Below are 16,442 nucleotides of genomic sequence, written 5' to 3'. Positions count from 1 at the left end.
ATGCTGCAGAGGTAGCCAAACAAGAGCATGCACAAGCGGAAGCTGCCGCTGCTGCATCCGCCGCGAAACGGGCGGAACTTGAGCAAGATGAACTCAGTCAACAGCTCAACCCATGGCGGTTGAAAAACCCCATGTACACTACCCACTTTGTGCTTATGGTCTGTCTCAACGTCGGCGTCGACCCACCGGGCGCCCGCAGGCCCACTCCTTCAGCCAAGCTCGAGTGCTGGATCGACCCAACGGCGCACAATCAGAATGGCACGGCGGTGAAGACTGTCATCACGCAGCTCAAGAAACAATATGCGCAATGGCAACCGCATCACAAAAAGTTCAAGCTCGCAGACGATCCCGTCGCGAAGGATGTGCGCTCGGCTTGCGGTACATTGAGAAAACAGGCAAAGGATGATCGCGTCTTGTTTCATTATAACGGGCATGGCGTCCCGGATCCCACTAGCCAGGGCGAGCTCTGGGTATTTAACAACAACTTCACTCAGTACATCCCTTTTCCACTTGATACGTTGTTCAAGCATCTAGGCAGTCCGGCCATTCTCGTTTTCGACTGCAACTCTGCTGAACGTATTGTTGATCAGTACAAACAGTATCGAGATGACAATCGCAGTGCTTCGCGGCACTCACCGCCGTTCTTGAGCCATCAAAGTGACATTATGCTTGCTGCTTGCAGTGATGGTGAGCGTCTTCCGCTTACTCCGCAATTGCCCGCAGATCTCTTTACTAGCTGCCTCACTACCCCCATCAAAACCATACTGCATTGGTTTGTTCGGCAAACCCTTGTCGCGGGTATCACTGATGACATGGTCGACCGTATCCCAGGGTCGCTATCGGATCGGAGTAGCCCACTCGGCGAGTTAAATTGGATATTTTTGTCTGTCACCGATGCTATCGCTTGGAATCTTCTCCCGCGAGAGGAGTTTTTAAGACTCTATCGACAGGATATGTTCCTTTCCAGCTTACTACGCCATTATTTACTTGCAGAACGTGTCATGCGGTCCTTTGGATGCCACACGGTGTCTTCTCCGAAAATTCCAGAGGCGTTTGACCACAACCTGTGGAAGGCGTTTGATGTTGCCGTTGAGAAGCTGTTTTCTCAGCTTCCCCGGCTCATTGCTGAGGAAGAAGCAAAGGAAGCCGCTGCCTTCTCTACGTCACAGCACTCCACCGCAACCACACATGCCCAACCAAGTGGTACCACTCCCCATGCCAATGGCCTGCCTCCCTCACGTCCTGGCCGTCCAAGTGGCAGGTCTTCGGCAGCGATGTTATCATCCCCCCATCATCACCGTCATCATCATCACCAACGTCATCGCCACAACCGTCACCGATCTTCTCCCCACGGAAACCTTCATAGACCACTAGGTACTCCTTTCGTCAACGATATGGGAAGTTCCGGGTCCTTAGAGTCCATGCATTCATCCTATCGCGGTTCATACCAACCATCCACGTTCTTTGCGGACCAGTTAAAAGCCTTCGACGTCTGGCTTGATATGGGCCCGGAGCACCGCGGCCCACCAGAACAACTCCCGATCATGCTTCAAGTCTTGTTGAGTGACGAATTGAGAGAGATAGCCTTGCCGCTCCTTTCAAGATATGTGCAAACCGGACCCATGGCCGTAGATTATTTTCTATCTGTCGGTATATTCCCCTACATAATCAGACTGACGGAAAGTCGCACCAAGCATCAGAGACAAGAGCTGGTCTTTATATGGAGCAAGATTTTGGCACTGGACCACTCTTGCACTGAGGATCTTATTGAAATCGAAGGTGATTCTTTCTTTATGGACTTTCTAAAGGTCGATGAGTCACAACAAGAGCCCAAGCCTGTCTATCTAGCCGTGGCTATGTTTGTTTTGTCTGTCATTGCAAGAAAAGATCCCAATCGGTGTCGGTTTCTTCAATCAACGGATGCATGCATTCCGTATTTACGCCACTCAAATAGTACCGTGCGACGATGGGCATGCCTAAGCATAATGACTGTGATTCGTGTCGCTCCTTATCAAATGCAATCTCAGTTCTTAAGCAGAGACGCGTTACTGGAACCTGTAGAGCAATGCGCTATGAACGACGCATCCCCAGACGTGCGGGCGTCTGCCACTGAATTATTGTCTACACTGATGGGGCAGATACTGCGACATAATTCTCCATACTATTTTGACGATAGGGGGGCTTCGTCGCAAGGCTCGAAGACTGATTATTTCCTGAACCCAGTGAAAACGGACATGACACCCATCCATATGAGTAATTCTACACCCGCTGTTGATTTGCCCCTAATAGGAGTCGAGGGAAGGAGGAATGGTTCGCGAACTAAGACGGCAGCTGAAGTTGTCATGGAAAATACTATACACACACCGTTAGTTCAAACAGAATTTCTGAGTGCCCCTGTACCGCCGTACACCGCTTGTGAACGAAATGCCCTTCTCTTGCTTGGAAGAAAAATAGCAGATATTGCGAGAAGAGATTCGTGCGTGGTTGTGCGAAGAGAAGTCTCTACCGCAATTGCTCAGGCAGTCCGCTCGCAGATTGACCGGTTTCTCTGTGCTGCATACGTCACAGATGTTCTAGGTACGAATGAAGCCTGGGAAGAATTCCGTTCCGACGATGAACAGAGGTGTTCAGCAGTGTATCGACAATTGTGGATGACTTTATCGGAGTTGGCGAATGACCCTCATCCGATTGTAGCAGCACTAGCGCGCCGGAGCTATGATTTGATATCCGAACTTTTGCTCGAACGAGCAGGGCCATTGCGCAGGACGGATAGTTCAAGCCAATCACAAGACGATATTCTAGGGGCAGATCACATTTTTTCCCCTTCTTCTTGTCGGAATAGCAACTTCTTGACTTCCGCGTCATCTTTACAAGGTGGGAGATCTGGCATTGAACGGACACCTTCTGCTGCCGTTGGAGAATGTCCGGGAGGTTCGTCATCTGCGCGCTCATCCAGCGCAAGCCCAAGAATTGGATTGCAAGGCGAATCCAACACAGGACAGGAATCACGGATTCCATTAGTCAATGGTACTTTTAAGGAAGGGAGCACACCGCCTCTGGTAGGGGGCTCTCAGGGCAGGATATCTCAAAGCCCCTCCATTCGAGCGTGTCCCCGAGGTATGAGACGATCGTTCCCACAACGTCCTTTTGATGTTCAGGGGGGGAGTGTTCATGTGCGCAGCACGAGCGGCAGTTTCGATTTGAATGCGTCAAGTCGCCTCCCGCTAATGACGGCCATGCCCCGAGTCAATAGCGCAAGCCTCATTCCCCCTACTTCACTCCGGCGAAGGCTCCCAACAGTTGCTTCCACCCAAGATTTTGCTTCGAGTAGGTTTGAACGGGGTACTAGTGAAACTGAAGAAAGACCGCGGTCTCTTCCTACATCCGTTCCTCATATCGCTATAGCCGTGGGGAGGTTTTTTAGGCAGTTCACTGAACCAATACAACGGCCCGGAGGAGAACCCACATCAAACCTGCCGCATTCTTTCGGAAGCAACGCCAGTTCTACAGGTGGTAAAGAAGACGGCAAGGGCACATCGTCAAGCTCACATTCTCCGCCCGGGGTGCCAAGACGTAGCATTTCCTACCAAGTTCTAAATGCGGAAACTGCCTTGAATTCAAGTACGGAAATTCCCATTGCAGCATCTGGCAGGCCCTCCTTCTTTGCATCCGCCACTCACGAAGGTTCAAGTGAGAGCTTGCCAAAGTTAGTGAAGATTCCTGAAGGCTACGATCGATTATATTTATCACAAGGTGGAGACGCGGCCCTGTCGCTTCTTGAATGGAGCAGTGCGTCAGTTGCTCGACTTGAATTTGACGCCACGCAGATTGACAACTCGCAACAGAAGGAAAGTGTACCGCGATATGCTGCTTTGTGGGACAAATTCCTCAAGTCAAGCGGTAATATCCCCTCTGAAGGACTCCGTGCATTCGCATTACTTGGCGAAGGGCAAAACGGGATGGGGGGTGGTAGCTGCGGTCAAGAGAACGGAAATGGTCAGGGTTATCAGTTTCAAGAAATATCTTCACATGTCATGACTATCAGTGGTGGTGCAGTAACTTCAATCGCGTTCTTGCCACGAGATGTTGGAATAGGGGAGGAACAATTGATTGCGAGTGGGGATAACCAGGGGTTCGTCGGTATCTACGACATACAAAATGGAAGGCTTCATGCGAAAATGGCAGTCCCTCATCCACCCGGAATTCCCCCCGTAGGAGTCAGTGCTGTCCTGTGTTTGAATCGCCCATCCCCTGCTGCTATGGATAGTTATCCTTCTTTCGGCAACAGTCGCTCTGCTCTCATTCTGGCCGGTGCATATGATGGACGGGTGGCGATTTTCAAATCTGAACCTCATGGGCCAAAATATCGAGTCATGAGTACGTTCCAGAGCTCAGGACAATCATACTGGAGCAAAGTTGGAACTATAAGGGAGCCCGAAAAAAAACCGAAACGACATGACGTTATGGGAGGAACGTATCACTCATCGGACAGTATGGAATCGCTAGACTCCTATGACATGACTTTTGCGAAAACCGTGAAAGACTCAGGCAACGGGCTTGTTCTCGCTTTTGATTCCGAATCCTCCTACCTGGTAGCTGGAGGTTGTGATGGGGAAGCTGTCCGTGTTTGGGATCTTGCGAGGGAGTATTGTATCTGGGAAGGTGCAGGTGTAGCAACCGGAACGTGGCCCACCGCAGTGACGATGTGGGGTAGAATTAATCCGAAAGTGTTTGTCACGGGTTCATCAGACGGGACTATAAGCATTATCGACATACGGAGCGGGCCTGCTTTTGCGGGACCCCCCGTCCAGCTAACGCATTTCGGTGAACAAAAGCACCCCATCATTTCTCTTGGCACGTACTCACCTTTCAGTGGCTCTCCCTGTGAGACTGTAGTCTCTGCAGACATAGGAGGGGAAATTGCGTTTTGGGACTCGCGGCTGTCAAGGAACAGTCCTGCTCCACTAGCAATGGAAACCCCACCTAGTTTGAGCCACATCAAAGCGCACAGAAACAACCTTACGTGCATGTCCGTTCACCCTGCAGGAACCCTCATTGCGTCCGGGTCAACTGCTAGGTGTGTAAAGATCTTTGGCCCAAACCGGGCTATGCTAAAGATGATGTCTGCTCATGACCGAGATTCTGGGCATGATCTCACTGGTGATGATCCTCTTGTGCCCCCTGTTACATGCCTCAGCTTTCAACCAGATTCCAATATGCTTGCCATCGGGTCATTGGAAAGCACGGTCATGGTGTATGGACAACCAGATACATTTCCGGGAGTATATGCACAAGAAGACGAGATTCAACAAGCGAAGCGGGCTGTATTATCTGAGTATGGGAACTGACCCATTGAATCGGACTCCCACTCGCATGTACTTGTATGTATTAGAGTATCGCAGCATTTTCAAAAATGTGTGCATTGTATCGCAACTGTAGAACAATTGTATTTATAAAGAGTAGGCAAATCCGGTGACTCGATTCAGACAGAGGGTGACGCTTTCCGAGGCATCCTATCCTCTCGTCGAAGCGACGAGTAATGCCTGTTTGGGAACCGTCCGAGAAGGGCGAGCAAAATCACGACATAGTAAGCCCGGCCCTCTACAATTCTAGCGCTACTGCTTAGACAAACAATATTTTTCGACAGGTTCCGACTTGGTCGCCGAGATCCCATGACGCACATGGGGGTGGACCACCGGTGAATGCTGCTACACTGTACATGTCATGTGCGTTCTGCATGAAGTCCAATCCTGAAATACATCGCGGGGCCAGCATAAAGGTCAAGAGATGCCGGCCTAAACGGGCACACGACTAGCACTAACCACCTAAGTAGGATCGCAGCTCTTCGAACTGACATGCTTGCAGAACAACATTCCTAGCATCCACATCCGCATCCTCCTGGTTATCCTTTGGGCCCCAAACGCTGGGCCTAGACTCGATTTTCGCGATCTTTACTGGACCCCTTGGCTTTGGAGCATACATATAGGCGGTAGCGAGGCATCCGGTGAAGTCACGAAGTTTGCCGAAGCGGGGACCAAGTTTTTGCCATGCCTGATTGAAATTATGGAGTTTATGATCCCTGCCTCGGTCCATACCCTGGTTGATAGGTGGGTCTGAAACAAGTCCGACTTGTACAAAATTCTCTTTTGGTTCCCTCCTGAGCAATTCGTGTTGTCTTTCAATTGTTGCTATGTCTTCTGAATTCCAAGAAGCTTCCAACATGTTGCGGTACTCATGCACGAGTTCCTTAACCTCTTCCGCAGAAGCAGCCACAAGCTCCGCAGGCAAAAGTGGAGGCCGTTTCCGATGATTGGCGAGAGCTGAAGAATAGAAAGGCCTCCTCGCTGGCACGAGCCTAGCAAAATGGCATGCTGTAGCGGATACCATTTTCTGAGCCTTCGTAACTTGCCCTTTGTCATCCAAATCTGTGACTAACCCGAGAAGTTTAAGATGGAAGGTCGGAGATATTGCTAACAGGAGCTCGTGCAGCCTCTGGATATCACTGGGAGCATTTTCTACACCAATCAAATGGAAAGAGAGGTGGCTAGCACGTGGGCCATAGACACATAATCGAGCCTGAAGACCATTCACCCCAACGCACGAACTCGATTCGAGGGCAATAGTGAAGGCCCATCCTGACGGGGCTGTCAGAAGAGTCGATAGCATGTGGATGTTAAAAACAAGCATCCGATGCTTGAAGCGCCGCGCAGCATCCTCAGTGTCAAGGGGAAGATTGCTCATTTCCATTTCAGTTTGCTCTTTCACTAACGGGGAAGCGCGCAATATTGTGCGCATCGCGAGTGGTGCTGATTCGAAAGTAAATCCCATGAAAGCGTGATGCAGCAAGAGCCGGTTCAGTTTGTTGTCTTCAATGCAAATACTTTCGTCGCCATGGTCTTCAGACATCTCGTCCACGTTTCCAACCCATCCATCACAGTCCACATCCATATCATCAGTATCACCCCACGCACGTTGCTGCCCCATATAATCGCCCATGATTGACAGGGAGGTGAATATACTGGGGACGGTTTCCCATTTCAATTTCCTGCAAACGGATGTTTCTGGGACGTCGATTTCTCCAGGTGCAGCAGGATTCTGTATTTGAACGACAGCGGGGACATTGGAGCCTGTATCTCTGCATTTTTGCAGTGAAGGTGGGCCGAGAGGGTGTCGAAAATCTCGGAGCACAGGGGATGATTGCTCAAATATGATGTCCATCGCGAAAAATCACGGGCAGCTGGGGTATGTTCAACGCCTAGTTGAGTTTCTCAGGCTAAAATGCAGATATATGAATGACTCTCGAAGCTATCGAACCGAAAGCACATGGAAGCTCTTGGGTAGAAATGACGTCAAGGGCATCGAAGACGAACGCTATTCAACAGAAGTGTCATGGGCGGGCTGAGATGCCATGGTAGATCTAACAAATCCCTTGCAGAGCACTTCGGCGTGTCCCTGGACAGCACTGTACAGCCCTCTTATAATATATAAATGAATAAATCTACCAGCACAGTACCCTCCTGAGCGTACAGTACCTGTACACGTCCCAACGTCCCAATACGTAGCCAACAGGGAATACTGTACCATCACACATGTTCTCTTTCTTCTCGCAGAATATCTGCTTGTCCCGGCGGGTGATGAACTCCTCGGCCTCCCCACACGGTATCTCACAAAAGAGGGGACCTGAATGCTTGTATGCAAGACAGGCGATAGCTATAGTACGTGATGGAAAAGTGAATCAAGCCTTTCTATCCCAGTTTATTTGGAGAGCAGCGTCCGTTCAATTGAAGATTTCCTCCATACTCCCCGAGAACCCGCAACGCGCTGCGTGCACAGGATGTTCACTTCTAACTCATCGTCGTCTTCCGAGGACGGAGAAGAATCTCGCACGCCATTCAACGCTGTATCGGCTGCTGCCGCGGCGCAGCGGCAACGTCTACCCCGCCGAAGTCGCATTTCCCGTGCTCGAGCGGCACCGGAAGATGCGGAAGCCTTTGCGTACGACGAGGCTCTAGATGCTGTAGAACAAGAGCAACGAGCGGCTCCCAAACGTGAACGGAAAAGCAGATACATTGGGAAGCTTGTAGAGCAAGTAGAAAAACGGAAGGATGAACTGCAACGCGTGCAAGAAAGACGACTTGTAAAGGAAAGGGAGGAAGAAGATCTTCTTTATGAAGACAAAGAAAGATTTGTTACAAAATCCTACAAAAGGCAGCTGGAAGAGCGAGCCGAGAACGATCGGGTGGACATTGAAGAGGAGGAACGGCTGAAAGATGGGCATAGAAATGTTCAGAAGTTCGCTTTGCAAATTCGAAGCGGCCGAGACTTCTGGACAGGAGCGCGGGGTGGTTTAAAGGAGAACCCCGTGGATGCAGAACAACGGGACATCCACGAAACGCTGGGGTCATCAGCAGTGCAAGCAATTCGCGATTCGCAAACACATGTAGATGCTGATGGGTCAAGTATCATTGAAGTACGTGATACCAAGGTGCCTTCGAACAGTCAATTGTCAACGCCAAAACGAGGCTCACCAAGTTCTGATGAGGAAAAGATTACGAAAACAACTACTGAGAAAGTGAGCGGCCCGAAACCGAAGAGAGGTCTCCGCCGCAATGACGAGAACGCGATAGATGCCTATCGCCAGCGTTATTTTCAACGGCAAGCAAAGCGTATGGCTGAAAATAAGAAAAAGGAGACTGGTACGTCTTCATGACGGGCTTGTTCCAAAGACTGAGTGCTCTCAACCGTTGATCCTTGTCATGCATGTTTTCTCTTACGAGTACCGTAGAAAATCTCAGTGGAAGGATATGTGTAGTATTGTTGAGCCAAACAAGTTCTACAGCCTCGAAAACTGCCTTTGCAGCAATTATGGAATCTTACAATTAAACCCCAATTTATCTTCGTTAATGTCGTTGCATGTGGGACCCTCGGCCTGCACGTTGAATCGCATCGTGTGCATGTCAGGTAAACCTGATACCCAAGTTCTCACCCGGCCGTGTTAGAAAACCTGGCTGGAAGCACCACAAAGAGCGGAATTCTTCCACACCCGAAGCATGTCGCTGATATGCAGAAAAAAGCCTCACTACCCAGTTTGCGCAAAGGGTCGGCATAAACTCTATTCGGACTTTTGCCAGGAAACAGTTCCGCCCTGACCGCATATATGACACTTTCCATGGCGGCGAACGGGCACTCGGAGATGCTCCTGCTCTGTACACAGAAAGCGTCCACTGAACGCTTCTCGCGCCAACTGCGGCGCCTCCCCTCCTTTTCCTATATTTCCCGAAATTATTTAGGGCATGAGTAGCAGCATGCTCGCGCCAAAACCAACGGCCTCCATTCCTCGCATGACCCGTCCACTAGCCTCACTCCGACCCTGACATCTCCAGTGTCTCTCTCAAGGTCCCCTCTTTCTACCGTGATGGCTAATCAGAATTGGAGAGAGAAGCTCCGCAATGTGGCCGCAGACATGCTCGCAGCCATCGCACATCTGCACCCTCCACGCCCATTGTCGGTGCGGCTTGTCTCCGCGGCGGCAGACGTGCTTCAGCTGCAGGAGAGTGTCAATGCCTCGTTAGAAGATGCAATCAAGAGAGAAAGAGAATGGAGAAGGCTTGCCGAAACGCGTATTTCGCGTCTTGCGGAGAAATTGGAAGCCGCCGAGAACGTCTCAATAGCATTGCAACTGGAGGTCAACGCACTGAAGAGACGGGAAGCGCAAGCTCCACAAACGAAATTCGAATCCCAGCAGAAAACCCTGCAAGTAGATGCTCTTTTTAAATGGAAGAGAAAAGAAAATGAGGTGGAAGAAAACTTTTTGAATGCCGCTCCTTCAAAGAGGATGCGTACATCCACAGACGAGGAGGTCATTGAACCAGCAGCATTCTCTTCTCCCTGTGAGGACTCTGAAGCCGATGAAGAGTACGTTATCAAGGCAGCTGAACATCCCTTATCAGCTGAGGGGCTTTCAGCTTCTCTGAAATCAAAAGGCCAGGGACAGGATACTCAAAAAGCACCATTACATCTGCCGTCTAAACGCGTTCGCCCTCAAATATCTCTTCCTGTCACACCGCCGCGCAAGCCGCTACCACCATTGCCCACTTTAGAGGACGTAGAGCGTGATTGGAGATTTCAGAAGGCTGAAAAGCGGGCCAAAGACAACTACAAACCGTTACCATGCGCGAAATGCAAACTGAGAAAACGAGCAGTCATGCTTCGCCAAGATGGTTACATAAAAGAAGCGGTTTTCGAACGCTGGACTAAGAAGCCAGGCAATTGTTTGGACTATATGCATCAAGACGAGAGCGTGCCGGAGGGAAAATATGATTATTCGCTTACGTTCAAGGAGACAGAAACACAACCCCCATGAGAGTAGCCAAAGGTAGGGCGGGGGCCCAAGTACTGTAGCAACCACCCGGTGCAAACAATGGAGAGTGAATAAACGCGAAGGCTTGTGCAAACCCTCAGACAGATATCACATTTCCGTTCATCAGAGGCAAATTTCATGTGTCTCTTGTAGCTTATAACTCGAATAAACGACTGAAAGCAATAGCTTTTGAGAGATTGGGGATGGTAGCGCGAAGGGCAGTAGAAAGTATGAATGCCATTGTTGTTTCGCTGTGTGACTGTTTGATGAGAACACGAATGTATTTCTCAATCTTTTAAACCTTGAAAAAGATGAGAGGTTAGGGTCAGACCCTTATCTGCGAGATGCGTATCATTCATGAGACGTTGAGGAATCGTTCTTAGCTGATCGAAAGTGGAACACACATAAAACGTCCATGAAACACTTTCTAACGGCAACCCAAGTGCCTAATCAAGCGGTGAGCGATGCTCACGCGTAGGATAGATATTCGATATCTGCACTCCATTGTAATATGCTAGTCGCATAAAATTGCATCAGTACTTACCCAATGAAGAAGGGAAATAAATGCATAGGTTTAATACTGTTCCTTTCGACACATCATCTCGCAGATTCCATTTTTGAGGGAAGGGCGCCCATGGTACAGTGGACAGTCTATGCTGGGTCAATTGGCACTGCAAGCCATGGAGGCACCGATTCCAATTCCCGCGAGGCACCCATCTGGGATAGCAAGCGAACTTCGCAGCTGATCTAACTTTTGTGTTCTCCCCACCCACCTCCTCTCTTCTTTCTTCATCCTTCCCGTTTTATTTCTCTCGCCCAACCCAATTCTTACGCAAAATTAAAGCCGGAATGTGCTGTCAATGTCCTGTCAGGTGCCGCCTTGCTTGAGAGCCACACCGTAAAAAATAGTTGTTGTAATCCTTGCTTTCCCCTTTAATCTTTTTAGTCTCATCATCCAGACATTGACCCTTCCCTGTCACCTTGCTCTGGATCGTCGACTCATTGAAATTCACATCCATTTGTATAGCCGAGGTTCGAAATGCTGCAGAAAATGTTTACGACAGGAAGTGCTACTGTACCAAGGGTACTGTACAAGGATTGCCCGTTTTCTCTAACAGGGGAGTACAGTTGGAACAGTCAAAAATTTGACACCTGCTCAATGTCCACAAGTATGCCACGTGTTGGATTTGGTAAACCTGAACATGACCGTATGTTCTAGCTAGTAGTAGTGGGCTAAGCTTGTCCCGACATCTACGACAACAACGCTAAGCACTGTTTTGAGAACATGTTCTCGTCAGAGTTAATCACTCAGCTGCGGACCCGTTCCGTTCCGAGCGTACGAATCGGCTGTTCACGTTTTCTGTCGCACTTCACCAAGCAATATCAAGGAGTAAGCTCGTTCTGCCTACTGTCAGGAAAGCAATTGTGCATCGCGAAGGTTTTTTTGTACTCACTCAACAATGCATGCTCGAGCGGCCGCCAGTGTGCTGGAAAGGGTTGCAGCTGAATGATTCCAATTTGCTCGGAGCTGGCTCTTTCATTGACGGCTCCTTCAGTCGCAGTCGGTCCTCTGATGTCGACCTGATTGTGACAAACCCGGCAAACGGGGGGATCGTGCGCCGGGTTGTCGACATCTCTGATCATGACGTCAAGAGAGCGGCTACCAGTGCAGAAACGGCGTTTCAGCTCTGGCGCCTCTCCTCGCTTAAGAATCGCTCCGCCTTCCTTCGTCGGTGGCATACCCTTGTCATGGAGAATCGCGAAGACCTTGCCCACTTGATCACTCTCGAGAATGGAAAGCCTCTGTCAGAGGCACGTGTTGAAGTTGACTACGCTGCTTCTTTCATCGACTGGAACGTTCTTGCGGCTACGCAAGGACGCGGCTCACTAGCAGTGCAACACGAAGAAGATCTATATGCCTCTACAACCCATCAACCGATAGGAGTATGTCTGGTTATCACGCCTTGGAATTTCCCAGCGGCTATGATCGTCCGCAAGGTTGCTCCAGCGCTTGCAGCTGGTTGTGCCGTCGTTGCGAAGCCATCAGACCTCACCCCACTGACCGCACTTGCTCTCGCTGAGCTAGCCTCACGTGCCGGTGCCCCGCGGGGTCTGTTCAACGTTCTAGCGACTACGCGCGCAGGTCCCGTCTCTGATCTCGTATTGCAGCAGAGATGCATCAGAATGCTCTCATTCACTGGGTCTACTCGTGTCGGAAAGTTGCTTGCTGCAAAAGCGGGACAACGACTCTTGAAGACGTCCTTAGAGCTGGGTGGCCATGCCCCTTTTATAGTGTACGACGACGCTGATGTGGAGGCTGCCGTAGATGGCTTGATGAAAAACAAATTTCGAGTTGCGGGGCAAACTTGCATTGCGGCAAACCGTGTTTTCGTGCAGCGCGGTCCTATCTACCACGATTTTTGCACCCAGCTAACGGAAAGAATGGCAAGTCTTGTGATGGGGAATGGTCTGGAGAATGGCGCACAGATAGGGCCATTAATTTCTGAGGCAGCAGTGGAACGCGTTACTGCACATGTTGATGACGCAGTCGCGCGTGGGGCAACCTTGGTGCTCGGTGGAACTAGCAAAACGAAGAGCAGCAGCAGCTCAGAGCTTGAGGCGTCCGACGACACCGACGAAGGCGAAGAAAAGGCAAGCTTGTTCTTTCCACCAACTTTACTGTTAGGTGTCACAGATGATATGTTGCTTGCCAAGGAGGAAACCTTTGGGCCAGTGGTTGGAGTGTTAATGTTCACCGAAGAGCGCGAAGTAATAAGGCGAGCAAATGACAACACAGAAGGAGGCCTTGCTTCATATGTCTACACCAGTGATGCCGGGCGAGCACTGCGTGCTTCTAAAGACTTGAGCTTTGGGATGGTTGGTGTGAATGAGACAAATGTGAGTAACTGTGCTACCCCGTTTGGGGGTATGAAAGAGTCTGGCTTGGGACGAGAAGGGGGTGTGCATAGTCTGGAAGCATTCACGGAAGTAAAGTACGCGTTGATGCGATTCTGAGGCCCATGGATAGCGAGATCGTACTCAAGACACGAGATTCTACATGTACATCAGAGAAACACGGTAATCAGTGCGCGACTTCTGGAACCAGATAAAGCAGTACTGGAAGTGAAGGCTATAACACTTGATGCAGATGGCAGGGTCCATCGCCCAATTTTGGGAACTCCAAAACGACCTGGAGGAAGAGAGTAGAGTGCGAATCATGCCACAATATTTTCATTGCGTTTTCTTCTGCTTTGTTCAAGAGCAATGAAAGTTGTCTAGCAGTGGTGCTGCTGCAATCTTGGTCACATTCACTACAAAAAGCGGGCGGCCTGTCTCGCTTTGTTTGCCCTCATCGTTTGGTGAAGTCTGTTTGTCCCTGGCGTTTCCGTACACTGTATCAGCGATCATATTGCAAGCTCTTTTTCGGTGTAAACAAGATCCCCGACTCAATCCTTCCCTTCTCACTAATGCCTGCAAAATAGATATCTCATAGCGATTCACAGTTGGGCAAAGAGCGATTTTTGTAGTGTGAAATGCACACTTCAAAAATCGCCTTTTACTGCACTATGTGCAGGGAGTGCTTCACAAGTAACGTACTTCTGCCAAGCATTTTTAAAAGGACGCTTGGAAGCTCTGTAGCTACCTTGCTACGTGCTCTATGGCACTCAAAAATCTACCGCACGCTTCATAATATATGGACTTCGTCAACCTTCATTGCGCCCAAAAACGCTATCGCAATGCAACCGCGAGATTTGAACACTTAGGGCAAGTTTGTCACAGAAATTATGCCAAACTGACGTTCCAATTTTAAGGACAGCATTGTACTGTATATAGCGGGTATTTGGAAACTTGAAGGACGAGTCCTTTGTCCGTATATGAAGCAGTGCTCCCATTGGGACAGGTTCGGTAATTCCCATTCTCAATTTACAAATGTTTGGCGTTTGATCATGGGATCCCTGCACCGAAAATTTTTCGGTGCAGGGATCCCATGAGAATTTAATTCTCTTCAGCATAAACGTTCGCTCGACATTGTAGACATCGAATTCGGTACGTTTCTGCTGAGAAACCGAAACCAGAGTGTGGTACTTCACAGTAAAACTATTACAAAACTATTCTGCAAGATGGGGTGCCCCGTCTTGCCTGAAGAGCACGCTACAACTTTGAAACAGGAATAAGCGAAACAAAAAAAATCTTTTCCTTTCATGCCGACAGACTAGTTTTCACCCTTCACATACTTGCGAAGCCGGGCATCAAGTGACCTATACTTGAGCATACCGATGAGTAGACGTACCGACACGATGGCAGCCAGCAACCAAAGCAACCGTGCTTGGATTGCAAATCGCTCGGCTGCTGTGGTCAGCACGAGCGCCATATTTGTTAGTGTTGCAGCAACAAGCCCCAGTGCCATGTTGCTCTGCATGAGTGATACCCTCTTGAAGGCCCGTTCTGACTCGAGTACTCGAACGCGAAGCCGCAAATCGCCAGACTCCATTCTCTTGATCGTTTCTTCGATATATGCTGTCTTTCTTGGCTGCGTCACCAAGGCCGAGATGTCCTTGTTCCTCCATCCAACCTTTTTCTTGAACGATTTCATAGCTGTGATCGCAGCGGAGCCATCTTTCAGGTCAATCAGCTCTTTCAAGTATGGTCCTGCAATGATTGTAAGGTCATACTTGGGGTCGAGCCCCTTCCCGATACCTTCCAAGGTTGTGAAAGCCCGGAAGACAAACGTGAAGACCGGCGGGAAGTTGAAGCACTCGTCCTCGCTGACGGCGAGTAAGTCCTCTCCAATAGAATCAAGTCGCTTGATCATTTCGGCGCGCTTCTCCTCCTTTGACTTTCTCCGATTTTCCTGGTCAAGATTGACTCGGAAGAGCCCGAGGAAGTATCTGCCCACCTTCTCGACTGTTATCCGATCTGCAGATCCTGACAGTACTCCCATGTTGACCATGGCATCACAGATGTCCTTGGCATTCCCTTCATAGATGCCAAACACGACATCAACAAGCCCCTTCTTAATGTTGGGCTCAAAGGTGCTCATCATGCCGAAATCATAATAAATAAGCCTTCCCCCGGCCACGGTATCAACTGCAAGATTACCGCAATGTGGGTCGGTATGAAAGTAGCCGTGTCGCAAGAGCTGGGTCAAGTAACTCTCCGCACTCCGCTTCGCCAGCCGGCTGCGGTCCAGGCCAGCATTCTCGATCGCTTCATAATCGTTGATCTTAATACCTGGTACGTACTCCATGGTAAGCACCCTCGTGCTAGTCAAGTCCCAATAAATGCCGGGGACCTTCACCCACGGCGTCGACCTGAAATTATTGCGAAAGCGGTCGGCATTCTTCCCCTCCATTACGTAATCAATCTCCTCGTACAGCAGCTTTGCGCTTTCATCATAAATCTGGACCCAGTTCCTCGACGCACCGTCCGACTTGGGATCAAACTTATCTAGCATCCTCGCGAGGACCTTCAAGTTTTTCAAATCAACATCAAACAACTCCTTTAGGCCCGCGCGTTGAATCTTGACAGCAACATCTTCGCCATTAAGCACAGCGCGATGCACCTGCCCTAGACTAGCGGCGGCAATCGGACGCATATTGAAGCTGTCAAAGACTTCACTTATTGGCCTGCCAAATTCGGTCTCGATAACCTCAACAGCTCGTGTGCCCGAAAACCCAGGGACGCGGTCCTGCAGCACGGACAGCTCCTCGATGTACTCCCTGGGGACGATATCAACCCTTGTAGACAGGAGCTGGCCGAGCTTAATAAATGTAGGCCCGAGCGAAAGCAGCCCCTCTTTGAGCTTGACGGCCTGCTTCCTTCGCGCGGAAGCCAGCTCAGCAGGGTCTGAAATCTTGCGGTTGCGCATCTCGGCGGTAACCATGCGGAGGAAGAAGGACCAAATCTCGACGGTCCTGGACAGCGCGGACGCGTAGCCCTTCTGCGCCCAGGCGATGGTGAGGTCCTCCTCGGCGTCGTCGAAGAAGGCGTCGCGGTCCTGCGCGCGGGCGTCGAAGCTGGGCGAGGTGACTACGGGGCTCGCGGGGGAAGGGAATGGCGCGCGCGTTGTGAGAATCTGCCG

General features: G+C 50.1%; 9 protein-coding genes; 5 read left to right on the top strand and 4 right to left on the bottom strand.

Moving 5' to 3' along the window:
• The first annotated feature begins 131 nt into the window (after positions 1-131).
• CHC_T00006367001 (hypothetical protein) lies at positions 132-5,348 on the top strand. Its single transcript, XM_005718724.1, has one exon. The coding sequence runs from the start codon at positions 132-134 to the stop codon at positions 5,346-5,348; it is 5,217 nt and encodes a 1,738-aa protein (XP_005718781.1).
• Positions 5,349-5,439: 91 nt separating this feature from the next.
• CHC_T00006366001 (hypothetical protein) lies at positions 5,440-7,218 on the bottom strand. XM_005718723.1 is given in 2 exon segments: positions 5,440-5,817; positions 5,818-7,218. 1 exon segment carries the CDS (start codon positions 7,216-7,218, stop codon positions 5,818-5,820), a length of 1,401 nt encoding a protein of 466 aa, XP_005718780.1. The 3' UTR covers positions 5,440-5,817.
• Positions 7,219-7,589: 371 nt separating this feature from the next.
• Positions 7,590-8,012, top strand: CHC_T00006365001 (hypothetical protein). Its single transcript, XM_005718722.1, has one exon. The coding sequence runs from the start codon at positions 7,590-7,592 to the stop codon at positions 8,010-8,012; it is 423 nt and encodes a 140-aa protein (XP_005718779.1).
• Positions 8,013-8,627: 615 nt separating this feature from the next.
• On the top strand, positions 8,628-8,999 carry CHC_T00006364001 (hypothetical protein). The gene has a single exon (XM_005718721.1). The coding sequence runs from the start codon at positions 8,628-8,630 to the stop codon at positions 8,997-8,999; it is 372 nt and encodes a 123-aa protein (XP_005718778.1).
• Positions 9,000-9,415: 416 nt separating this feature from the next.
• Positions 9,416-10,363, top strand: CHC_T00006363001 (hypothetical protein). Its single transcript, XM_005718720.1, has one exon. The coding sequence runs from the start codon at positions 9,416-9,418 to the stop codon at positions 10,361-10,363; it is 948 nt and encodes a 315-aa protein (XP_005718777.1).
• Positions 10,364-11,824: 1,461 nt separating this feature from the next.
• On the top strand, positions 11,825-13,375 carry CHC_T00008575001 (succinic semialdehyde dehydrogenase). Its single transcript, XM_005718719.1, has one exon. The coding sequence runs from the start codon at positions 11,825-11,827 to the stop codon at positions 13,373-13,375; it is 1,551 nt and encodes a 516-aa protein (XP_005718776.1).
• Positions 13,376-13,490: 115 nt separating this feature from the next.
• On the bottom strand, positions 13,491-13,595 carry CHC_T00006362001 (hypothetical protein). Its single transcript, XM_005718718.1, has one exon. The coding sequence runs from the start codon at positions 13,593-13,595 to the stop codon at positions 13,491-13,493; it is 105 nt and encodes a 34-aa protein (XP_005718775.1).
• A 20-nt stretch (positions 13,596-13,615) lies between these two features.
• On the bottom strand, positions 13,616-13,768 carry CHC_T00006361001 (hypothetical protein). The gene has a single exon (XM_005718717.1). The coding sequence runs from the start codon at positions 13,766-13,768 to the stop codon at positions 13,616-13,618; it is 153 nt and encodes a 50-aa protein (XP_005718774.1).
• Positions 13,769-14,539: 771 nt separating this feature from the next.
• CHC_T00006360001 (hypothetical protein) overlaps positions 14,540-16,442 on the bottom strand; it is a 2,722-nt gene continuing 819 nt past the window's right edge. The window contains 2 exon segments of the mRNA XM_005718716.1: positions 14,540-14,573; positions 14,574-16,442. The exon segment at positions 14,574-16,442 is cut by the window's right edge and continues 819 nt beyond it. Coding sequence (XP_005718773.1) covers positions 14,574-16,442 — 1,869 coding nt within the window. The 3' untranslated portion in view covers positions 14,540-14,573.

This window comes from Chondrus crispus, genomic scaffold, assembly GCF_000350225.1.
Source record: "Chondrus crispus Stackhouse genomic scaffold, scaffold_40, whole genome shotgun sequence".
NCBI classification, from domain to species: domain Eukaryota; phylum Rhodophyta; class Florideophyceae; order Gigartinales; family Gigartinaceae; genus Chondrus; species Chondrus crispus.
The sequence above is the reverse complement of the archived record's forward strand: the minus strand, read 5'-3'. Positions and strand labels throughout refer to the sequence as shown.